A 25,909-nucleotide genomic window follows, 5' to 3' on the forward strand; every position below is an offset into this window, starting at 1 on the left:
ACAGGTCTACCTAGTTCTTGCATGATTGGGTCCCTTCCTCCTCTATATCTCCTAACAACTGCTTTGAAGAAGGGAGAGAAATGGAAGCCTCCATGATGCCACACCTTTGTCCTTAACCACCATGTTTTCTTTATATTCTGGATGTCTATTTAAGGTATTATTTGAAGCAAGTTTTGGCATGCTTCAATATGTGTTTCGTTTTCTATTTATCATCCTCTTTCATCCATTGCAGATAGGTTCTAGAGGTCTTGAAAAATGTTTTAACAATGCTGTAAAACACTTGTAGTAACTCTCAAGCTTGAATCAAAACACAGTATGTTGGAAGATATATTACTGTGGAAAGAGCTTGGAAGGTAGAAAGGTCAGCCTGAAGACAGGATATAAAACATGGGCCATATCCCTATAACACAGGAGGCTGGTGTACAACACTAGTTATGATGTTCAAATCTAGGGGCGCCTGGGTGGCGCAGTCGGTTAAGCGTCCGACTTCAGCCAGGTCACGATCTCGCGGTCCGTGAGTTCGAGCCCCGCGTCGGGCTCTGGGCTGATGGCTCAGAGCCTGGAGCCTGTTTCCGATTCTGTGTCTCCCTCTCTCTCTGCCCCTCCCCCGTTCATGCTCTGTCTCTCTCTGTCCCAAAAATAAAATAAAAATGTTAAAAAAAAAAAAAAAAAAAAAACTAAATCAAAGAGGTGATTATATATTATATATCCACTTGTTATTATTGTTTTTCTGATTAGAAGATACAGAGTCACTCTAGGTAACTTCCATTTAATTTAACATTTATTTTCATTTTATATCCAGATGTCACATTTTCTACATTAAAATATAATCATGCTGACTCCCCCCACCCCTACACCCTCAGAGAAAAAAGAACTTTACACAACTTGAAAGATGGAATGCACAGAGAAGTTGCTATTGCACCCAAGTAACAAAGAACACAAAGAGACTAAACAGTAGACATGGCAAAAGTGCATAGAAGACAGCTCAGGGCTCACAATAGGAAGGAGCGAGAATTAAAAGGCGAAAGCTTTTAAATGCTATCACTTGTATCACAAGATTAACCTGAAAAGGCAGAGATGGGTCAGAAAACAGGACCAAATAGGGGGTCTTCCAAAGGCTGCTGTCAACAGAGTTTAAAATATCCATACACAGAAAAGCTTTCTCTTCCCCACCTTGCCCTCAGCATCTGGTAAACACTTTAGAAATTTAAGCCACTGTCAGCATGTCAGAATGTAGAATGGATATGGGTTTTTCCTTCTTTTATTATACCCCAACTCTTTCCAAGCAACAGTTCTATTAGTTATTTTAATTATGATTCCTCTGCAGGGAAACCCAGTAAGGATCATTAAGACAAGGCATCTCACTACTATCAGACTGATGCCAGCTGTGCAAAAGCTGCAGGATTCTGTGTCACTCAGAGGGAGGGAGAACAGTAAAACACAGGATTCCCAACTCATATGGACTAAAGAGAAAAAGGAAACTCCTTTTCTAATTTAGTCATTAAGTAGGAAAAAGCAGGTGGACAGTTAAAACCATCTGCTTAGAGCAGCAGCACATACCTACGAGCACAGCAACAATCCAAAAACAAATACTCAGGGAAAAGGCTCTTGGCTCTTCAGACAGGAGGCTTCTTTTAGACCTGATCCTGGCCCTAACTTGGAGATCAAAGCGTTATAATTTCAGACAGTGATACTCTTGAGGGGGCTGAGAGATAAGCTAGAGGAGACCCAAATAATGAAGACATTATTAGGCAACTAACTGTACCACTATGTACAAACACACATCAGTAAGAAAAATTCACCTCCATCCCTGAAGCTACTTTAAAAAGAGCACTGATGACCTGGGTTTTCTCAACAGGGGATATTTTAAAGTCTGTTAGAAGTTTAAAACATTGCAACACTGGCACAGCATGTTACCTATTCTTTGTTTTTAATTACAGGGTAACAAGGCAAACTCCAACACAGAGATGGGGGATTAGGGAGTGCAAAAGGAATAAAGAAAACAGAACACTATTTCACAAGTGTATCGAGCCAGCGATAAAGTAGCAGCTAATGCTTTGCAGAGTCTCGAGGATAAAATTCACTCAGGGTGCTCTGAGGGATTCTCTTCAGCATTTCTTTGGGGAAGATTCGGAGCAGTTGCCAGCCAATGTCCAAAGTCTCATAGACAGTGCGGTTTTCATAAGGTCCTTAGAAAAAAATGAGATTGAATGAGTAACGGTAAACTACTTACCACTTATCAGTGTTATTCATTATTTATGCCACAGTAGGGCTGTGAGCATCGAGTATAAACAAAAAAAAAAAAACAAAAACAAAACCAGAAACAAAGCAGTTAGGTCTCCTAAGACTGAAAGCAACCGAATGTGTAAATGAGGATACAGTTAAGTACCATCAGGAATCAGAGAAAAGGGAGAGAGGCCTGCAGGCCAGAGAGGGCAGTCTGGTGTGTGGGGGGACATCTTTTTGGATAACTGGGTAGGATCCTAAATACCTGGAGCAATGGAAACTAGACCCAGTATTCTGTCCAGAGATTACAAGAAAGGCACTTTTCTAGAAACAGAGGATGAATTTGAGGGAGGGTTGTACACAATGAGAAACCTTAAATGTCAACTAAATACCCTGAATAGGTCAGTCATTTTCAAAGTTGTTACTAATTATTTTAATAGCAGAATCACTCTTATCCTCAAATAAATTTCATTTCTTGCCTGAAGAATCAGAGTGGCAGAAATTCTGGGTTCTTTTCTCTACTAAAATAACTTCATTTTAATCTTTCTAAGGTACTATGATTCTGCATTAAAAAATTATCCACATTTTTTTGGGTTTAATGTTAATAAAAAATGCATCACATACATAGAAGAGTGCACGGGTCCTAAGTGTATAGCGTGATGCATTATTCCAAAGAAAACACATTTGTTGTAAGTACCACTGAGGTCAAATGTAGAGTATTAGCAGCATTAGCAGGTGGCAAAGGAGAGACCAATCAAACAGCTTGAAAACCCTACATGTGCTATTTGATGAAAACCATTATAGAGCCTTTTTTACTAGAGGGACAATCAATAAAATTAGTAATAAATTTATTCTAGCAATGAGACGTAGAGAGTCAGGAAAAGTGATGAAAAAGCTGGCACTGATGACTAGGATGATGGGAAACGGGTATGGACTAGGCCTTAAGATGCAAAGTGTGGTCAGAGATCAGTAGCATCCACATTACCCAAGAAGTTGTCCAGATACAGAATCTCTAGCTCCATCCAGAACTACTGAATCAGAATGTCTAATTTAACAAGATCCCAGTTGATTCAAAAGTGTATTAAAATTTGAGAAACATTGGACTAATGTACTGTAATGGAAATGAAACCAGAATAGGATATCTTATTTATTGTTTATTTCCATTTATTTTGAAAGACCATGCACAAGCAGGGGAGGGGCAGAGAGAAAGGGAGAGAGAGAACTCCAAGCAGGCTCCGTGCTTAGGATATTTTAAATAAGAACACCACAAATTAATAAATATTTGGTCACTGGAGAATAAATGAATAAAAGTGAAGAATAATGCCTAATTACTGAGCTTGGGCTCAGTAGGACAATGCTCATGCAAGAGATAGATAAACTGAAAAGAGAACTGCTAGGCAGGTGTTCAGCAAAAAAACAAAAAACCCCAAAAAACTCTGGGTTCTGACCATGCTAAGCCTGAGGAGATGGCAGCATAAACAAAAGTATCCTAGTTGGTGATGTGGGATTAGAGCTTTAGAAAGAGGATGAGGATCCTACATAGCAATTTAGTCAACAGCATAAGAAAAAAGTTAAATCTAGAGGGAAAAAACAGCTCAGAAAGAACAGGAAGCTAAGCCTCTGAGAAGGAAGAGGAAGATAAGATATCAGAAAAAGAGATGAAAATAAGTGAATCAGAAAAGCCCCAAACCCCCAAAGCAAGAGGAGATCATTGCAGAGGGGTTAAGAGGAAGGAGAACCAGCAGTGGAGGCAGCAGAACAGAAAGCCAGGTGAAAGAGAAGGGAAAATTCAGATGGGAGCTGAATGGATAATGGAGTTGAAGGCAAAGGAGAAGGAGCTTGAGGGCTAAGTGCAAAAAGACATGATAGACAATTGGAAGAACCTCTTCTCTACTCAGAAGGAAAATCATGTAGAGACCAATGTAAATTGTCCAGACTGGGAAAGAAGTCTTCAAAACTATATATGAGGTTTTTATATTTGTGAGAAAACAGTCATCTTACCCTGAGCAATAAAGTTCCTCTCAAACTTCTGCAGAAATTCCAAGTAAAGAAGGTCATCTGAGGTAAGGGCTTCTTCTCCAACTACGGCTTTCATGGCTTGTACATCCTTACCAATAGCATAACATGCATACTAAAGAGAAGAAACGCTTATATGAATAGGGATAAGATTTTATAAATGTTAACAGTAATCTGGGCTATATATTTAGGAGTATTTCTATACCTATCTTCATGTAAGAGACCACAGAAGGAATTTCACATTATTTACAAACATAATTCACATAAAGTTCATATGAAAGTATAAGAAAAATTTTATTATAGTCTCACTGAGAAAGGAGTCTTCTGGCATGCAGTCCATAGGCACTACTAATATTCTCTAAAACATACACTTCCTCAACATTCAATGAGCTTACATTTTAATAGCGTGTGAAGTCAGAACTCATACCACAAAGAAATCCATCTCAAAGTTCAGAAAAACTATTTGCGGTATGAGGTTTGCTTTTTTTTTTTTTAAAGTTCACTTGTTCATTTTGAGAGAGAAAGTGTGATCAGAGGAAAGAAAGAGAGAGAGAAGTCCAAGCAGGCTCCATGCTGTCAGCACAGAGCCCAATGTGGGGCCCGAACCCACAAACCACGAGATCATGACCTAAGCCAAAATCAAGAATCAGACGCTCAACTGGCTGAGTCATCCAGGTGCTCCTAGGCTTACCATTTCTACTTTAAGGTCAAAAGTATTTTTCTTTATGGTGCTTGGTGTACAATCTCATACAACTACAAAAACCAAGGACTTCACAGAATATACAAGCTGTATCCCTTAGTGTTCTGGTGATTGCTTAAGATCTTAAGTAAGAAATTACAGTATCATTCAGGAATACTCTAATTATTACTAAGGTTACTAATAATAACTGAAAATGGACTTATGTTGTTGTTGTTGTTTTTTTTTAATTTAGAACTATCTTGTATAGCATTAGACATGGGTATCAAGCATATGAGTTTTAAATTTGGCTATCAGCATCTGTCCTTAATGGGGGAAAAAAAAAAGACTTGGTTCTAATGAATGATTATATATTCTACACAGGCAACCTTTATTAAAGTTCTACTTGGATTGGGAGATAAGTACAGTGATATGGGAGAAAGACAAGAGGCGTAAGACAGCAAATGGACTAAGAAAGGTATTCGTTTCTTTAAACACCATTCTTAAGATGACATACATACCAGCTGGTTAGATACATCAGCATGATCCTTTCTGGTCATACCTTCTCCAATAGCAGACTTCATTAACCGTGATAAAGAGGGCAGCACATTAATAGGCGGGTAAATCTTGCACAGAACATGAGGAAAAAAAGTACATTTAAATACAAAATTCAAGATTTACTGGTAGTAAAGAAGCATTTTGAAACTCATTATTATCCCTTAAATTATATAAAACTGCATTATTTGTTTCCTAGTTAAGTTCTAATATCTTTTCCTAGCAAGAAAAGGAAGTGAGACTTTATGGCATAGTATTTTTGAGAATCAAACTCAAAATGAAACCTACAAAAAAAAGTACAAGAGCATATTGAAAAACTAGAATTTTCAACATCTGCCTACAGTATCAAATGTAAATAGCCTTCTGAGCTCTATGTGATTCATATAATCACATATGAAATAAAAAGATTAACTAACAGTAATTCCACCCAAAAGCTGGTATTAGAAGCCATATCTATTACAAAACCATCAATCTTTTTTTGATTATTCAACCATTAAAAAAAAATCTTGCCATTTACAACATGGATGGGCCTTGAAGGCGTTATGCTAAGTGAAATAAGTCAGGCAGAAAAAGATAAATACTTTTATGTTCTCACTTATATGTGGAACCTAAAAAATCCAAACCCAAAAAACTGTGAGCTTACAGATATAGAAAGGAGACTGGTGGCTGCCTGAGATGGGCACTGGATGAAGGGAGTCAAAAGGTACAAATTTCCAGTTATAAAACGAGTAAGTCATAAAGATGTAATCCAGAGCGTGGTGACTACAGTGTGTATAATACTGCATTGCATATTTGAAAGTAGCCAGGTGGGTGGATTTGAAAGTTCTCATCATAAAGAAAAAGTGTTTTGTAACTATATGTATTGATGGATGGTAACTGGATTTACTGTCATCACCTTGCAATACATATAAATATCAAGTCATTACTTGGCACACCTAAAACTAATAAAATGTACTGTCACTGATACTGCAATAAAAAATAGAAAAAAATATTTTTTGTATTAATAATAAGACTGGTAGATTATACTATTATGGAATAGAATACCCAAGAAAGTTCTTTGAGACCTCTGACTCCATTTTAAGAAAAGTGGAAACTTCATTCTTAGTATTGGCATTCTTGTCCACAATAGGATTTAAGTATACAGAAATGACAATTTTATAGCTGTATTATAAACAATTCAAGTTGACATTTTCTGACAAAATAATTCCTAAAAGAAAAGTCAAAGTCACTAAAGAGAAACTGAAGAATAGATTTGTAAGATTTACAGCACTGCTCAAATGTCAAATACCTGTCTATTGTGCAGCTGTCTGTCCACATAGATCTGTCCCTCTGTAATATATCCAGTCAAGTCAGGGATGGGGTGAGTGATATCTACCAGAGGAAAACATCTGACATTAAAGTGTCCATATCATATGAACAAACCCACAAGAAGTGAGAGTACATTACCTATAGCATTACATAAAATGGTGCTCTTTAGAATAATTTTTCTGTGATAGAAAAGTTCTGTATCTGTGCTGTCCAATATGGTAGTCACCAGCCTAATGTGGCTATTGAGCACTTGAACTGTGGCTAATGTAAGCAAAAAACTTGATTTCAAATTTTACCTAATTTTAATTAACTTTAGAGTTTAAGCAGCCAAATGTAGCTAGAGGTTATCATATTGGCTGGCGTTATTTAGAGTTGCAGCACAGTTAGACATGTACTGGGCATTTAAGGTCAATTAGCTGCATTCAGAAAAAGTACCATGTCTCCTAGTTATTTCTCTCCAAAATATAAATAAAATTCCATTTTAAACACAAAGTTCCCTGGCAGAGGTTTACCAATTTAATATATACTGAGAGAACATGCTTCGTTCATAAGCTATTTCAAGTGGATACACACCATTTCAACACAGAAAGTATAGGAATGTTAGACAAGCAAACCACCACTATGCAGGCAGCACCAATAAAGTTCCACAAAGCAAGACGTTTTTAAGTTGGTTAAATGAGTAAGTAATTTTGTAGGTACTTTCTTGGAACAAGTATTTTCATGTGAGAGGCAGTATAGTGTGAATTATAAATTCAGACTGTCTGGGTTCTAAAGCTATCACTTCTTAACTTTAATAGGTTACTTTACCTCCCTGTGCCTCAGAGTAGAACATTTACCTCAAAACTGCTATGAGGATCAAATGAGGTAATATTTATAAAACACTGAAAACAGTGCTTACAGTGAGTTATTACTGATTCTGAAAATACTTTGTAAAAGTGCTTTTTAAGCACGGAGGTAAGGACAAAAAGGCAGTAACAGAAGAGGACTACTGAATGGTTTCACTCCCAAGCATACACTCACACAGGCATTGCACTGTGTACTTTCACAAAATAAGAGTCCTTTTTTTAATATTTAAATTCTAGTTAGTTAACATATAGTGTGGTATTGGTTTCAGGAGTAGAATTTAGTGATTTATCACTTACATATAACACCCAGTGTTCATCCCAACAAGTGCCCTCCTTAATGTCCATCACCCATCTACTCTGTCCCCTCACCCACCCCCCTTCCATTAAGAGTCTCCTATGGTTTGCCTCCTCCTCTAAAACAGAGTCATTTTTAAGCAGCCTTTGGTGATCACTCTGTCTCTAAAGTCTTGTGGCATTTCTTATTTGTGCTCTTCATTTGGCACTTAAGCTACCTTACTAGTACACATACATAAAAAATATCCAACTAGATCAAGTAACTTACATTAAAGAGAGACTGAATTAAAAACACAAAAGGAATTCCTTATATCTAGATCTGTGTCCCCAATAATAGCAGTCACCCAGTAGTAATTTAATAAATGAAAATTGAAAATTTTAATTATAAAGAAAATTGTTTTTCTTCTTCCACAAAAGGATGATTATTATAGGCAGTTATCAAATGAAAAATTTTATTTAGATACAAATCACTAAACTCTTGGAAGGATAAACTCTCAAAAGGATTTCAACTCCAAAACAAATGAACACAGGGGAAAAAGGCTAACCAAGAAACAAACTCTTAACTATAGAAAACAAACTGATGGTTATGGGAGGGGAGGTGGGGAGTGGGGGGAAATGGGTAAATTCTACACCTGAAAGTAACATTGCACTGTATGTTAACTAGCTGGAATTTAAATAAAAACTTTTTGAGGGGGTGGGCAGAATTTCAACTCAAAAAGGTAAATGTTCTTCTGTCTTAGAATCAAGTCCTTACAGTGATTAGGTGTGCTATAATCCAAAGACCAAAACTTACCATCATTAGGCATGGTGAGAATAGGGATTTGAGTAATGGAGCCATTTCTACCTTCCACTCGACCAGCACGTTCATATATTGTGGCTAAATCGGTGTACATGTAACCTGGGAAACCTCTTCGACCAGGAACCTCTTCCCTGGCTGCTGAAACCTGACAGTAAGTCAAGAAGGAGAATATCACATACCAGAATATGAAAAGTAAGCTTAGTTAGAACGTGTTTTCTTAAACATGACCAATTACAATGTGGGAAGTATCCTCTTTTAATTTTAAATAGTCTCTAGAAGATGACTTAAAAACCTAGCAACACAAGTTCAGATTATTCTGTAACAAAAATGTTGAAGGGGGGGCAGAAGTTTTTCTTTTTTCTTTTTTTTTTTTGCTACAATCATATCACCATAATGCAAATCTTCAAATATGTTGCTAGAAAAAAAATCTGCTTGTAATTCTATAAATCAAAGGAAGTTATTTTAAAACTAAGAGAACATTCTTAGTTCACAAGATTTATTTCATGCCACGGATCTTGCCATATTTATGTAAGCTAACTAATGCTGAAAAGGTCAAAAGGAAAGGAAATACATACCAGGGATCATTTGATGCAGCTTACATATTTAATTTAATCCTCACAACAATCCTGTGAGGAAGGTAATGCTGTTAACTCCAACTTACAGTTGGAATCAAGGGTTGGCTAAATAATTTTCCAAGATAACAGAGCCAGGAGTCCATTCATTACACAAAATAAGAATAGTTATAGTCTTTCTCTTAGAGACATGCACACTACAATATAGGCATATATATTAACCTACAACCACCAAGAATTCTAAAGTATTAAGCCCAACTTTTAGGTGTTACTTTGGCACCTCCAAAAGAGTGTGCTACAGTAGTGGTACTCAAAGCATGGTCTGCAGACCAGCTTTTATCAATGTGTAATGAGAGAACACAGAAAGTAGAATAAGTATTTAAAAAACTCTGATGGCAATCTGACATCTGTTGAATCTAGTAAAAGTAAAATTCCAGGCTTGTAAGTTTATACCTTCTTTAAAATTTGCTAATAACTCATTTTAACTGTACTTTAAAAAAGTACTGGTCTGTGATGGGTGGAAAAAAAAACTCCTATGCTGAAAAAGCACTGCAATAGAATGAGATATGGTGATGGATCATAGGGAGTTTTAAGAAGCTGGGTATTTATACAGCATGTCTCTTCAGAAGTCCTTTTTCCCTTTTTACATGTTTAAAAGAGTAACTTACTCAAAATTTCAGTAACTTGTATTAGAACAAACACCCCAAACTTCTGGGTGGTAACTACGAAAATCTTAACATTGTTCCTAAAAAAACACTGAGTTTTCTGAAGGAAAAAGTTCTAAAGAGGGTGCTATCAGAGTATGCTGTTTTATTTAAATACTAACATTATTAAGAATGAAATTCCGAAAAGGGTTAAAAATTGACAATCTGGACAAAGAACATCCTAGGAGAATAACTGAATAAACAACTTGCATCATTTGCTCTCTTTTAGAATCAAGTCTTAAATGCATGGAGCTGGTGACAGTATGATAACTAGGCTAATAATTTAAATCTTATCCTATAATAATTTCAACTAGGTTAACAAAAAAAAAAGTTGTGTTTTCCTTTCCAATTAAGGTATTTTACTAATATATGAGTGATGAAGCTTAAAAAAAATGATTAAAGAAAAATAAAAACTTGTAAAGAGACAAGATAACTCTGAAAAATAATCCATTTTTAGAAAAAAGTTACCTCTCGAAGTGCTTCAGCATAAGAACTCATATCTGTTAGGATAACCAATACATGTTTTTCACATTGATAGGCCAGAAATTCGGCTGTGGTTAGAGCCAAGCGAGGAGTGATAATTCGCTCAATACTGAAATGGAACATTAAGTCCTTTGTTACTCAAATTAAAAGGCCAAAGACTAAACAACATGATTCTGGAAATAACAGTACAGTTTCCCTTCAAAGTTTTAAATAGATTGCAGAGGATAAAGCAACTTTAAAAGTTCTTAAGTAAGCAGTAATTTTATATATTTTTATAGTAAGAATTACTTAATGATACAAAGTTAGATTATTTTAGAAACGGGCCCCTAATTTCTCAGAACTACATTGTTCTTAAAACAGAGAGAGAGAGAGGGGCGCCTGGGTGGCGCAGTCGGTTAAGCGTCCGACTTCAGCCAGGTCACGATCTCGCGGTCCGTGAGTTCGAGCCCCGCGTCGGGCTCTGGGCTGATGGCTCAGAGCCTGGAGCCTGTTTCCGATTCTGTGTCTCCCTCTCTCTCTGCCCCTCCCCCGTTCATGCTCTGTCTCTCTCTGTCCCAAAAATAAATAAACATTGAAAAAAAAAATTAAAAAAAAAAAAAAAAAAACAAACAGAGAGAGAGAAACAGGGAGGGAAGAAACAGGCAAGGGGCTAGGTTTCTCAAATAAGAGGAAAAGATCATTTACTAGGTACTAGGTAATTTATATGTATTATCTCACTTAAAATGCACAACAGTATGAGACAAGTATTATTTGTCATATTTTATGAGAGAGACAACTGAACTTCAGAGCCAAGGTGATTAACCCAAAGCCAATTAGCCAGCAAGAAGAGCTGAATTTAATTAAACACAGCTCTGCCATTCCTATCCCCATGTTGCTTTCACTGTAACGTTTTACTTCCCTTGGCTTAGTAACATTTTTGATCTAAAGCTTGAATGAGCAGAAAGAAATAGCTCTATTTACTTACGTTGGGTCATTAGCCAAGTTCAAAAAGAGGCAGACATTGTCCATTGAGCCATTTTCTTCAAAGTCAGATTTGAAGAACCGTGCAGTTTCCATGTTTACCTAAATAACAATAACTTCATCAGTGCAGGGAGAAGAAAAATTCTCAGTATTTATTTCTGATGAAGGCTAAGCTATGGATCTACACTGTTCCTTCTTTTAAAGTTTCAAGTACTCCCCCAAATTTCACAAAAGCCAACAGAGTAAAAACAGCCTGCTTTGGGCATAGAGAAAATTATTCTTAAATTTTGCAGTCAAGTGCTAAATTTTAATCCTGAGTTTACCCCAAAATGCCAAATTGCAACTTCTCTACCTAGAAATAAATCCAACAATGTATGTGTTGTTTCTGCACTGTTTTAATAACATAAACAATTAATTTTATATGTCATATTAAAACAAAAAAATTATACTTACACCCATAGCAGCAAATACAATTGCAAAATTTTCCTCACTGTAGTCCACTACATCTTTGGATTTCTTTACCAAACCAGCCTGGCGACAGATTTGAGCTGCAATCTGATGACAAGTATAAACGAACTGAGTTGAAATCTAAAATTTTTACAACAAAATCGTTTTTATCCTAAACTTTTTGAAATTGGAATTATAAATGAAACGATGTTCTAAAGGACTTTACCCAAAAAAGTTTTTGTACTTTTTGCAAAGATTTGTAAGAGTAAGCAAGATAAACCTCATGCATGAAAAACACAATACTGTTGAAATGGGCAATGGGTACAAGTGAGTATTGCTGAAAACCCTTTATTTGGTTTCCTACTAACAGTGAAGCATTTGAAAATTCTCCCTTGTGATGAAGCGCCTGGGTAGCTCAGTTGGTTGAACGTTCGGTTCGGGTCATGATCTTATAGTTTGTAGGATCGAGCCCCGCATTGGGCTCTGCACTGACAGTGTGGATAGATCCTGTTTGCGATTCTCTTTCTTCCCCTCTGCTGTTCCCCCCACTCGCAATAACAAGCTCTCAAAATAAATACAACATTAAAAAAAAAAATCTCCCTTGTTAAATTTCACACAAAACAGATCCTAGTTCTCACCTCATTGTGTGGTAAGCCAGCAGCAGAGAAGATTGGAATTTTCTGCCCCCTAGCAATACTGTTCATGCCATCTATGGCTGAAATGCCAGTTTGAATCATCTCCTCTGGGTAGATTCGACACTGAGGATTGATAGGCTGGCCTAAAGTAGTTCCAAAAGATAACATTTAATACATTAAGACTATAGCCATATAAATAATTTCTTTCTACTCTTATAGAATCAGTTATTTTTAAAAATCTGAAATTGTTTAAGTAACTTTTCCATTAAGTAATATTTCCAGTCTTTTGTAGACACAAAATACATGGTAGCAGAACTCAAGTTCCTAAAACAAAATAAATAAGAGAGAAATCCTAATTTCAAAATCCTTTACATTTCAAAGCTATTTATATTTCAGATATACCCTAGTGATATTTTATAATCTTAAAATATTTTATATAAAATTTTAAGATTTCTAGAAAAAAATTAAATAATACAATATGTACCACATTGTTTGTCTACTTAAACTATCAAAAAAAAATCACTCTCTGACAAAGATATTATAAAATAGAGGCTATTTTCTTCAAAACACAGAAATCCATTTATTGCTCCTACCCATGATGTCAAGGAAGTCTTCAGCCAGTACAACAGGACCTCTATCGATAGGTTTTCCTGATCCATTGAATACCCTACCTGTAAAGCAGTAACAAGACAGTACAGAGTGGACTATGACTCAGTCATAATTTTTAAGAAACTCCATGGAAATATGTTTAAAAGAAAACAGATCTCTGCTCACAACGCATAGCATCCATTTACCAAGCATATCCTCGGACACTGGTGTTCGGAGAATATCCCCAGTAAACTCACAAGATGTTTTTTTGGCATCTATACCTGAAGTCCCTTCAAATACCTATTGAGAAAGAAAAAGTAATCAGAAGAGTAAAAGGGATTTAGATCATAAGTACTTAAAAATTATTTTTGTTAAACAGCCTATATAAAGTAAAATACATCAATGCATACTATTTTCATAATAAACAGAGAAATGTCCCTGGTGATGAACCAAACTGCCAACCTCTAAACCAAGGATTGTGCCTCTAGGCCAACTCCATTAAGCTAAGAATGTTGTTTACATTTTTAAAGTGTTTAAAAACAAAAAAAAAGGAAAAGAAAGGAAAAGAATATGCATCACAGACCTTAGGTGGCCCCACAAAGCCTAAAAATTTACTATGTAGTCCTTTACAGAAATTTTGCTGATCCTTGCTCTATAGTACTTTTTAGAGGAACATGTTATTTGAGAAAACTGGCATTTCTCATAATTGGTAACATTAAAAACTAGGTATTATACAAGACAATGAAATAAACAAACTCAGATCTTGTTTTGGATTCATCCCATAAGCTATAAATTCTGTCTTTTCATCTTTCTCTTTCCATGTGATTATCTGCTTTGTTTTATTAAAAAAAAAAAAAAAAAGTCATTTATCAGTGGAGCTATTGGGCTAGAATGAATATAGATGCTGACATTTGGCAAGACAACAAGAAAAAATTTTTTCTACCAATAGCCAGTAATCAAGATATACTTACTCAATAATTGCTAGAAAAGACAAGAAGTGTCCCTTAATGTTTTTGTTCAACTGGCCAGGTTTTGAAAATGATGCTTACCTGAACCACTGCTTTGGAACCACTAACTTCTAGAACTTGCCCACTTCTCTTCGTGCCATCCGGTAATGTCAAGTGGACAATCTCAGCGTATCTGGGAAACTGTATAAGAAAAAATAAAAGATCAATAACCAACTTTTAAAAGCTCCCCAAATTCCTCTGTATGCTCTATCTCCATCATAGCATGTATGCATGTAAAATCTTCCCCAAAGGTATATACTGAGAGTTTATAACATCGTCAGGTAGTTTACATTCTTTAAACACTTAGCACCTGGTACATATACTGGTAAACACAGCATAAGGTACAGAGAAAGGTCTTAAATCCATAAAAACGCAGCAATTAAATTTTTCTTCTCTGTGTATATGTCTTAAACTTTGAAACTAAAGAAAGGCACAAAACTTACAAATGATCACATTCCCAGTACTCAGAACTGATGTTTATTTCTGGGTTGTGTGTGTACTCACCCTTATACTTTGTGGGGAGGGGATAAAAATGCCAACTGAAAATAAGAAGATAAATGTTCCCCCTCAAACTCTCCTAACCAAGTATGTATGCCTCTTCTGTTTTTAATATTTTATTTTTTTTAAGTTAATTTATTTTTGAGAGATAGAAAGAATGCATGCATGAGTAGGGGGCACAGAGAGAGGGAGAGAGACAATCCCAAGCAGGCTCCACATTGTCAGCATAGAGCCACAGAGCCTGCTGAAGGACTCCAGCTCATGAACTGAGATCATAACCTGAGCCAAAACGAAGAGTCAGATGCTTAACCAACTGAGTCACCCAGGCACCCCCCACCACTTTTAATATTTTAAAATGCAGATTTCCCAGAAATATATTTTAGTGTTTTATTTACATAAATGGCAACATATTATATGTATCATCCTGAAGCTTTTCTTTTTCTTCACTTGGTCTTATGTTTTAGATCTGTCATGGTAATACTTACCTCTTTTATCAACACAATCTATTGCAAAGTGCATCGCTCCCTGTGTGATGTGAAGGAAAACATCTCTCCATTAAACAATGGTGCATCACTGATTTTAAAACACTCTTTAAAATATTTTATTTATTTTAATGTTTTTATTTTTGAGAGAGAAGAGAGAGCACATGCGAGTGGGGGGACAGAGAGAGAGGGAGGCAGAGGATCTGAAGCGAGCTCTGTGCTGAGAGCAGAGCCTGATGTGGGGCTTGAAATCACAACCCATGAGATTATGACCTGAGCCCAACTTAGACACTTAACTGACTGAGCCACGCAGGTACCCATAACACACCTGGGGATGCTAACATGTGAATAAATGGGCATCCCCAAATTAATGTTAAAACAAAACAAATGTAGTTAAAATCAAATGACACATTTTATTCAAGGTTATTCCAAATTTACACTATTACAAATATGCTACAAGAGCATTCTTGCATGCAGCTCCTCATGCAAGTGGGTTTTCCATAAGGTATTTGGTTACCAAGTGATGGGCTAGAGGTTGTGCCCATTTTCTCTAAATTTTCATACTACTCTACAAAGGAACTGTATTTTTTTAAGATCTCCCTAGCAGTATACAAAACTATCTTTTCCCTATATTTGTGCCAATCTTTTATTATTTGAACTTTAACTTTTGCCATTTTAATGAAGTAAAAAATAGCATCTTTTCAATATGTATTTTCCAGATTCTCCTGATATGGAACAGCTTTTCATTTCCATTGACAATTAAGACTTCATTACCTATGATTGGCTTATATCTCTTCACTTTTCAAATGGATCTGTTTTTTCTTTGTCTTATAGGTACTGGATATTAATCCTTCTGTAAGTATGTGGTTCTACTGTTTCTTGTCTTTTAATTTTCTTTATGGTATCATATCAAAACTTTTTATGTAAGAAAATGACTTGTCTTCCTTTATGTTGGTGCCTTTTGTGTCTGGTTTAGGAAAGAAAACCATCTAATCTAAGTCATACAAATAGTCTTCAATTTTGTCTTCTAGTAAGTTTTTCAGGTTTAGGCTAACTTTAATCCAATTGCCTTTGTTTGTGGTATCCATTTTTTTTCTCATTTTTATTCTTTTTTTCACATAGAAAGCCAATTACCCCAAAAATATTTATGCAGCACAAAATGTCCCCCATTGACTTGCAATGCTGCTTTTATCATTTACCAAGTCACAATCTGCACTGTGACAAGAGTTGGTTTCAGGGAGCTTAATTTTGCTCCACTGATAACAATTGCTTATGCCTGCACCAAATCTTTATTTGTAATTATTCTCTGATTCTGTTGCCTGAGAAGAATCAGTATCTTGCCTATTCTGAGTCTTTTCATTAATGAACACGGAATCTCCACTTATTTTAAGTCTTCCTTTTTGTCTTCCAACAAAGTTTTAAGGTTTTCTGTAAATAAGGAGTTCTGCCACATACAACACTCCTGATTTCTATAGACTGATTCTTGTATCCAGCAACTCTGTGTTACACCATTGTTTCTAGTAGTTTGCCTACTGAATGACTTGGGTTTTAGTTAAGGGTATTACCAAGAAATAATGACACCTGTGCCTTTCCCCTAATACCTTTATACTCTTCTTTCTTTTAGCCACAGCACTGGTCAGGTTCCAAGTACAAAGATAGATAATGGTGGTGACAACCAGGCATCCTCAGCTTTTTCCTGATTTAAATGGGAATGTTATTCGAGTCTCTCCTTAAGTATGTTGTTTGCTGTAGGTTATGGTAAATATCCTTTAAGAGGTTAAAACCTTTTGTTTTTGTAGAAATGAGTAACTTTATCACCTTTTCTTTATTAATTTAGAGGAGCACAAGCACTTTCTAGTTTAATCCATAAATGAGCTGAATTAAGCTAAATGACTGATATATTTCCTAACATTAAATTATCTTTGTATTAATGGGACAAACTCTACTTTGTCACAATTCTATTGATTTTTTACATACTCATTTTTGCTAATCTCCAATACATGACTATTAAAAATTTATTAAAAATTTTGGAATCCGTATTTATAAGCGAGGATAGTTGTCTTTTTTTTCTTTTCCACTACTACCTTTTGTCTGGTATGGAAACCAAAGATGTGTCAATTTCATAAAATGAATTGAGCAGTCTCCATCTTCTTCTTTTCTGACACAATTTGCATAAAATTATCTGTTCCTTAACCTTTAAATTCTAAAAGCTACTCTAAATGTGGTGTTATAAAGCCATTTCTACAACTACATATATTTACCAGTTTTTCCTCAGCTGGAGCAAACATCAATGAAACTTTTTGATCACTCTTAAAATTACTTCCTGAAAGATATTTTCTAAAGTCCTTCTCAGGGCACCTGAGTGGCTCAGTCACTTAAGCATCTGACTCAATTTCGACTCAGGTCCTATCTCACAGTTCATGAGATCGAATCCCAAGTCAGGCTCTATGCTGACAGTGGAGTCTGCTTGGGATTTTCTCTCTCCATCTGTCTCTGCCTCTCCTCAGCTTGTGTACGTACATGTGCTCTCTCTCAAAATAAATACACTTAAAAATAAAAATCCTTTTTGTTACTGACTCTTATAGCATCCCACACTTAGCCTTCACAGCAATACTAACTACATATTTATATATATATGTATTATATTTGCTTCTCCACTACATGATGCTCCATGGGGGAGGGCCCATTGTTCACGATCATATCTTCTGTTCTGAGCTCAGTGCTTAATATAATTGAAATGTGAATATTTTTAATTGTTTTCAATAACATATTTATAATGAGTCAAAAATGTTATCTAACATAGAAAAAAAAAGGAGAAATAAAGGATTAAAAAAAAAAAAAAGAAAGCATCCAATCTTTTCCTCAAAAATAAACGTGTAGGCTCCACCTCACAAAACATTAATGGGCACCTGCCTACACCCTGCACAAACTGAGTGCAATAAATTAAGGCTTTAAATCAAATTGCAGACTAGCATGAGACTGTGGCCAGAAGATGCGTTTGTTATGCTTAATCTTAAGGTTAAAATTTGTAAAGGAAACTTGTCATGCATAAAAATATAATCTTAGTGATAAAGCTAAAGAGACAATGCACTTTGCCCTTTCTTTGAGGAAACGTTTTTCGATTTATTTTCTGCTTCCAGAGAGGTCACATGTCAAACATATTTCCACCATTACTTCTCCCAACAAACTAATAATTGTGTGCTTCTCCCCTAATCCACCCCAACACCAACCAATACAGAATTACTGTTCTAGAGAGTATACTATATAAATTATTTTCTTGGAAAATATTTTGATCATAGAGCTCAGGTAGGAGGCTTTCCCTAGGATATTCAATTACAGTCTATATCCTATGCCTCTTTTTCTATAATAACAGTAATAGTGTTTTTAATTCTTAAGCATAGGTGTAGCTAAATAACCAATATGTAACTAAAGATCCTTACAACAGACTAAGTAAAAACTGTTCTTTAGAGTTTCAGTCACTGCTGAGATAACCTGTTCTTGTTTATTATTACTTGAAAACCAGTGTCAGGCCCTCAAAGATAAAAGTAACTTTGTTTATTCACTCAAAGACCTTAAAATTTAGTAAAGAAGACAAATACTATTAACAAATAAGTATAACACATGGCAGTCTATGACAACAGCCAAAAGATATCACATAGCTAATAATAATCTATAGGTTATAAAACACATTCATAGATTACTGTTGTTTTTCCTCAATAAACCTATGAGGTAGGATTGACACTGCTCCCCAATTTTCTCTTTCTTCTTTTTTTTTTTAATTTTGCAAATGAGGAATTCTAGGCCATAAACAGAATCCACAGTAGATCCACTACTGGAATCCAATATTCTGTCTTTTGATTTTAAAACTAGTCTCCTAGATAGCACTGACATTCAGACCAAAGAATGGCTTAAAAACAGTAACACAAAATTTAAAGTGTGAACAGGACTTAATGCCATGTCTTTAATTACATAAATGCTTAAATGATAATCATAGTGGTATTACCTTAACATGATCTAAGATCACTAGTGGACCATTGACTCCTGATACTGTCTTGTACGCTGGAAAGAAACACAGAAGAGTCAGCTTTAGTCAAAGAGGACAACAACCTACAATTGTCTCTGTAGTATTACCAAAAAGCTCCTCTCTCTACTGCACCTATTATAATATGGAGCAGTGAAACAGTTAAAGACTTTTCATTGAATTTGTGAAATATGCCTGTGCCTGTACAACTTTTCATAATCCATCCTCATCCAACCAAAAACATTTTGTGTTCTTACTGTAAGTCACTTTATTTTATGGACCCAGGACACAAAAACAAAGATGGCACAGAGGGGCAGAGCTCTTTCACAAGTTCCCAGTTTTATATGGAGAAGGGGGGAGAGTTAAGGGCTATAACAGACATAGAAGGTTTGTGGGAGCACAGGAAAAACCTAGCAGTTCTTACTTCAAAGAGAAAAGATAATGCTTTAAATAAGAGGTGGCACTTAGCAAAGTAGATAAGGAAGGGAAAGGAAGGCCTCAACAACTTTAAACACAAATGACAAAACTCACAAAGGAAATTTGAGAAAATGTAATCTGTGAGGTAAAAAGCCATAATTAAATGATGTCATAAAAATTACAGGGAAAAGAACTTTAGGAAGTGGGGAGTAGGCAATGGAAGAGGTCAAATAAGACCTTTTTTTTTTTTTTCTTAGAAAAAGTAAAATGTTACTGTCGGTTTAGAGGCTTGTATTTTTCTACTGCAAATTATTCTCTAGGAATAAACTACCAGCCAATAAGGTACTACCCAAATCCTTCATTTCAGAAAGGAGCCAGCTATCCTACACCGACAAACATGTCAAATGTAACGCTATTTAGGTATAAAACAGAACACTCAGGAGACAATAATTCTAATCTCAGAATTAACTAAATTTCATAATCAGAACAGCTGAAAAAATGAAATAAGTGAAGAAAACTTAATACAAGGCTTAAAATACATTTTAAGAAATTGTCATCTGAGAATTTTTCATTTGCTTCATTTCTTGTGAGGTCTTGGGATAGAGATTTTTGGCACAAATATAGACTTCCAAGAATGAGGAAACCATTTAATATAACTAGTCTGTCCACTCAAGGGGCTTAAAAACTTGAAAACAATTTCTTCAACCAGAAAGCAAGCACCCTGGGACAAATGCTGGAAGCAGGAAAGCACTATCAGGGGCATTTGTCTTTCATGCTCATAGGACATTTAAACCTGATACCAGATATTTGCTTGAATATCTGTAATTGTAATTATCTCAACAGAGGGCCCCAGATGACTTTTTTAACCTTGGATAATAAAAACCAAGTCACAAATTTAAAAAGCTAAGTTACTTGAATGGATGGTAATGTAAAACAATTAATCCAATTCTCTTTAAATTACAGAAACAGAAAAAAAAAAACAGAGGCTTTTTATGAAAATCCTCCCCACTATATGAAAATAATCTGATACTCTTAAAAATAATTCCTACTCCTAAAAAAAATTAATTTTTCTCATTTTGAGTGAATTTGAACATTCAGTTTTTCAATGACTTTCTAAAACTGCTATGTAGAAATGCAAAGGGAGCTACATCTGAAACATGTTTTCCTAGAACACAGCTTTTAAAAATATAGGAACAACACATTTTCAAAACCTTCACTTAGTCAGGGATAAGAGGAGGGTGTCAGCTGGTGGGGTGGGGGTGAGGATCTAGTTTTGAGATTTATAGGCAACTATGTTTTAACTTTATTTTTTTAATGTTTATTTTAGAGAGAGAGAGAGAGAGAGAGCGAGCAAGTGAGCACACAAGCAGGGCAGGGGCAGAGAGTCGGGGACACAGAATCCAAAGCAGGCTCCAGGCTCCGTGCTGTCAGTGCAGAGCCCCAACGCAAGGCTAGAACCCACCAACTGTGAGATCATGACCTGAGCCAAAGTCAGAAAGAAGCTTAACCAACTGGGCCATCCAGGTGCTCCTAGAGGCAACCGTTTTGAATAAAATGTAACCAACAAAATTCTTCAGATTCTGAAAATTCTCTCTACTTTTTCACCAAGATTGGCATCTTCTCTGAACTTTTAGCCTCCGCAACCAGATCCTTCAGAATCTCACGTTTAAATTCAAGCTCATTTCAAATTATGAAGTTTTGCCAGTCACAAGCAAAAGCCTGACCAAGAAAAAGAAACACTAGTCATTGTTTTTGCTGGAAACAATGAATCAAGTTGACTTCTATTACAGAAAATTCTATTTCATCAAAAGCACTCTCTAAATTTGCAACAATGTACATACTTTAAAAAGTCTATAAATAACCATTCAAATTAATTGTTTAATACCAACACCACCAATATACAGTTAATAAGTAATTGTCAGGAATTCTCACTTAATCTCCATTAACAGATCAGAATTAACTAATATTATTCCAAGTTTTAGAAGAGAAAAAGGACTCTCAGATAAGTAGTCAAGTAACTTGACAAGGATCTGAACTTTTTTTTTAAGTTTATTTAGTTTGAGAGAGGGGGAGAGAGAGAGATTGAATCCTAAGCAGGCTCTGTGCTAACAGTTCAGAGCTGGAACCCAGGATCCCTGAGATCATGAGCTGAAACAAAATCAAGAGTTGAATGCTTAACCGACTGAGCCACCCAGGCGCCCCAAGAATCTGAACTTATATATAGCCTGGACCCAGAGCCACTTGTTCTTTTAACTCTGTACTGCAGCTCAAATTCCAAAACTGAATTGGTTGTTTTCCGTGGTCTGGTACACTCTTGTAATTATCAGTAAGACTTAAGTAGCTATACCACTCAAAACAATTTCACAAGTCTGCAACTTTAACTATGAAAAAGTTAAGTTATTGTTGCTATTTAATGCACTGGACAATACTTCTCTTGTGTCTAAATTTTGTCACTACTGCTACACAGTCTTTCTACAATGGTATATAGCCACTGGCAGAGTGGGAGAATCTAATGGAGATGCTTACTTCTTTCCCCTCACTGGAAAGCTTAAAAAAATGCAAGGAGACTACTTCAGATACAAATCAGAGCTTAAGCAACATCTTGATTTAAATTAAACTGACATATACAAACCGAACAAATAAAAGCTATAACCCAAACTAAATAAAAATATTACCAAACTTTACATTTAGAGAGTGTTTCACACTATACAGTGTGTCGTCAGAGAAGTTACCTCATTTCAGATTCACAAAATGCTGGGAGATCAGTAAGGCTGATAAAGCCACTCTACACTTAAACTAAGGCTCTGATAAATTTGTTACTAAATGTAAGAACTGGACTTAGAATTGGATTTTTGGTTTGTTTGGCTTTTTCTCCCCCTAATTCTAAGGTTGGTATTCTATGACCCTGTATTTCTGAACTTAGTCTCCTATATAATTTAATAAATATAGAGGTGACACAGTTCCTAGCATTTTGACTACAAACAGGTACTGTAAGACAGTTTATATATACCAACTATAGCTCTTTTCCATAATAAAACTATTTTAAAAAAATACAAGCAGAGAAAATGATACCAAACACTACTTTTTACCTCTCAACAGTGTTTACCCAGCCTTCCTCACAATTACTATTAACAGCCCAAAGCAGAGAGAAAAGTTTAGAGTAAGGCTGCCAAAGACATTAAGCTGCTCTACGAAAAGTCAAAACCTGTTCACAAATTATATAAACGTTTGTATTTACCAAAATAATGACCACTCTTATGAAAATTCCCAGATGAGTAAGTTGAGTCTGCAGGGGATATTCAGAACTTCTGACAACATAGATACATGTTTACATTACATGTTGAACACATTACATCTTTGATCCTTAACTATCAAGCAAGTACTATCAAGTAATATTTATGGAGTAATATTTTAAAATCAAAATTTACAAAGGTTTTAAGAAGCACTTATTTTGTCAGATGACATCCTCTTCCTCCTGCAGGATATGATATTGTTCAACACTAGTAACGCCACTCAATGATTGTGAAATTTTCAGAGAAAATTAGACAGTCATTGCATAATACCAGATCCAGTGCTCTAGCCTCCACCTTATTAGCAAAACAAAAACCCCAAGCAATCATCTTCAATTATGCAAGAATAGTAGAGACCCACACCCTGACAGGTGGGTACTGAGAGGTTCTAAAAAAAGGCAAACTGATAATTCCTTTACTTGACTTTTCACTGAGGCTAACTCTGCTCTATGAAATAGGAAACATAAGGTTAGTTCTGAGGCTAACTCTGCACTATGAAATAAGAAACTTAAGGTTAGCTCTGATCTAAGTAAGGTCTTAAGAACAGAGATCATCTAATTCAAAATGTTCAATGTATAAAAGTTCTATATGTATTACTGAATTTTGCTCACAATTTAAAAGAAAATTAAGTTTTCTTTCCTTGTGATTAGAAATTCAACTAAAATGCTCATGATTACTTCAAGGCTGTATATCTCATTTTCCATTTCTCGTTAACAGACCCATAATTGTGATGCTGTTTTAAAACAGGATCGAATTTTTACAGTGGAACTGCCAAATTAGTTCCACTCCTTTATTCAAAAAGCACACATTAAATTACTATAATAACATATCACCTAAGGTGGTATAATCAATCTTTAGAAAAATTAAGAAGTTAATCAATATTTATTCAGAAGCAATTAAAACTGTGGGACTAGAATCAAGAATATGGCAATATAAGAAAAGGATGATATTCAAATATAGTTAACTGTTAGCCTAAATTCAGTATCATTTATGCTTTTCAGAATAACCCAGACACAGAAGGGCAACTCAAATAAGTGTCCCAACTCCCTACTCTGATTCCACCCACATTAAGAATCTCCTAAACTATTAAAACAAGGGGTTTAAATGCAGGTTATCAAACAATTACAAGACACCTTCTATGTGTCAAGCACCTTGCTACACTGAGGACACAAAAAGGATTCCTGAGGTTCAGTTTTAAGCATTATATTGTAACAATTCTGTCAGGAGGCATCTCCTCTGGAGTTCTTTTGCCGCTGGCTAAGCACACAAAGAATAGTGAAAAACCATACTCCTCTCTCTTAAGGATTAACAACCATGTTTTAAACAATTTTATTATTTCAGTTGATACTCTCTGAATTAACACTGAAAGAAAGATTATATGGAAACTATTGCACCCTTATAATCTTTTCCTACAAGTCACTAATGTTTACCTGCTCTACCCAGAAAAGCAAAGCATGCAAATGCAATTCATAAAATAAAATGTGTAATTGTTGCGTATAAATTTATTGTCAAAATCTATATAAGAATGCAATATCTGTCAATTTCTTGAAACATTCATTTATATAAACCTCCAACAGGCATTTTCTAATTCAGATAATTCTCAATGTAAAAAGCACATTTTAGTAAACCATGGAATCAACTGTGTTTTCCCTCTTCCTCTCACTGCAGTGCTGTCATATGACCTAGTGATAGATCAGGATAGGATTAGTCAGACTGGAGAGCCCTAGACTGGAACCCTTCATTTGAAATTTTTTTTAACCAATGAGCCGCCCACAAACAGGCATTCTGGCAATTAACCAGCGCAAATACTGTCTCACCACCTGGGGAAACATCAGGTGCTTCCCCAGGTTTTAAAAAGAGTCAATTTCCAGGGCTGATCCCTAATTCCTAAGGAAGCTGTGAAGACATCTGATGCTACACAGCTGTACTGTTTAGTAATAAAAATAAATAAATAAACATTTCTTTTGGTAGTCCACTTAAAACATGGTTTATTAAGGCAGGTTTTTTTTTTTTTTTTTTACAGTCACAACAACACTTAAACGTGCATATGTATGATATGCTTTGCACATAGACTATATAATGCCGGCAAAGCTGCTTGGCTTCCCCAGGATATCCTTGCACTCAATCGTGTTAGGTTTAACTCATCAGTAAATGAAGAGACAATGGTAGAAAAGGGTCCAGAGAAAATTAAGAAACGGAATTTTAATTCCTGCTCTGCCAATCATTTAAGCGTTTAAAGTCTGGAAGTCGTGTACTACCCAGACTGTAAGCTTCACACTGTAAAATGAGAGCGTTAGACTAGATGACCTGCAGAATACTTTTCAGCTGTAGCATTCTCTGATATCAAGGTGTCCTCCCGTGGAGCAGCCCTTCCACAAAACATCTCCCCTCTGGCTGCGGGCCTGACCTCCATCAAGTAAAGCCAGACCACGTCAGCGATGGCATTACAGAGTCTCCCTAGGCAGGAACTCCAGACTACCCCTAAAGGTCTATACCAGAGGGAGGAGAGGGTACATATCCAAATGATATGGGGCGGGGGCAGCTAAAGACTGAAGTCACAAGAAGCGGCCTTGCCTCAGAGACAGGAAGCAAGTGCCTGTTAAAGCTCCAGTCTAGGGAAGTTGGAGAGGGCGGGGCAAATAGCCTGGAGCCCACCACCCCCAGGAAAAAGTTCCTGGCGGTTCTCTTGCCCTTGGCCTACCTATGTTACGAAAACGTTAGGTACACTCATATCTCCTTCTAAGAACAGACTTTTGGGTCAGTGTAGGGGCGGTGAGAGAGGGAAAAATAAATCCCCCCTCCCCCGCTAAGCAGGTGAATGAGAGCACGGGACTGGGTAAGGAGCAAAAACAAGATTCGTCTTGTTCTCTGATACTCACTGAGGCGAGGCTGGGAAAGGTAGTTCCGGCTAACTGCCAGCGCTTGCTCCCGAGATCCCACCACCGGCCCGCTGGTGGGCATGGGTAGCTCGGGTGCGGCCCCGTTCACGATTCCCCGCATCGCCCGCAGCGCCATCTTGTCTCCTCCGTCCCGACTGGCCCCGCAGCTGCCCAGCGCAGGCGCAGATATAGCAAGGGCGGACGGTG

At 36.1% G+C, this 25,909-nt stretch overlaps 1 protein-coding gene across 1 annotated transcript; it reads right to left on the minus strand.

Annotated features, from left to right (window-relative positions):
- Positions 1 to 1,913: 1,913 nt before the first annotated feature.
- Positions 1,914 to 25,909, minus strand: ATP6V1B2 (ATPase H+ transporting V1 subunit B2). The gene is made up of 14 exons (XM_045458068.1): positions 25,703 to 25,909; positions 19,099 to 19,154; positions 14,158 to 14,256; positions 13,315 to 13,408; positions 13,114 to 13,191; positions 12,524 to 12,663; positions 11,892 to 11,993; positions 11,443 to 11,540; positions 10,464 to 10,587; positions 8,714 to 8,864; positions 6,762 to 6,844; positions 5,440 to 5,544; positions 4,228 to 4,357; positions 1,914 to 2,189 (listed from the first exon to the last, which is right to left on the minus strand). The coding sequence occupies exons 1-14, from the start codon at positions 25,836 to 25,838 to the stop codon at positions 2,050 to 2,052; spliced, it is 1,536 nt and encodes a 511-aa protein (XP_045314024.1). The 5' UTR covers positions 25,839 to 25,909; the 3' UTR covers positions 1,914 to 2,049.

The sequence above is a fragment of the Leopardus geoffroyi genome, chromosome B1 (assembly GCF_018350155.1).
Source record: "Leopardus geoffroyi isolate Oge1 chromosome B1, O.geoffroyi_Oge1_pat1.0, whole genome shotgun sequence".
NCBI lineage: Eukaryota > Metazoa > Chordata > Mammalia > Carnivora > Felidae > Leopardus > Leopardus geoffroyi.

Bases quoted from the DNA above. Each gene is read 5' to 3' on its own strand.
- ATP6V1B2 (XM_045458068.1), bottom strand. From the start codon at position 25,838: ATGGCGCTGCGGGCGATGCGGGGAATCGTGAACGGGGCCGCACCCGAG. The intron at 14,257-19,098 runs GTAATACCACTA...TTTCTTATACAG, and splicing joins TGATCTTAGATCATGTTAAG to TTTCCCAGATACGCTGAGAT. The intron at 11,994-12,523 runs GTGAGAACTAGG...ACTTGTCATCAG, and splicing joins CTGGCTTACCACACAATGAG to ATTGCAGCTCAAATCTGTCG.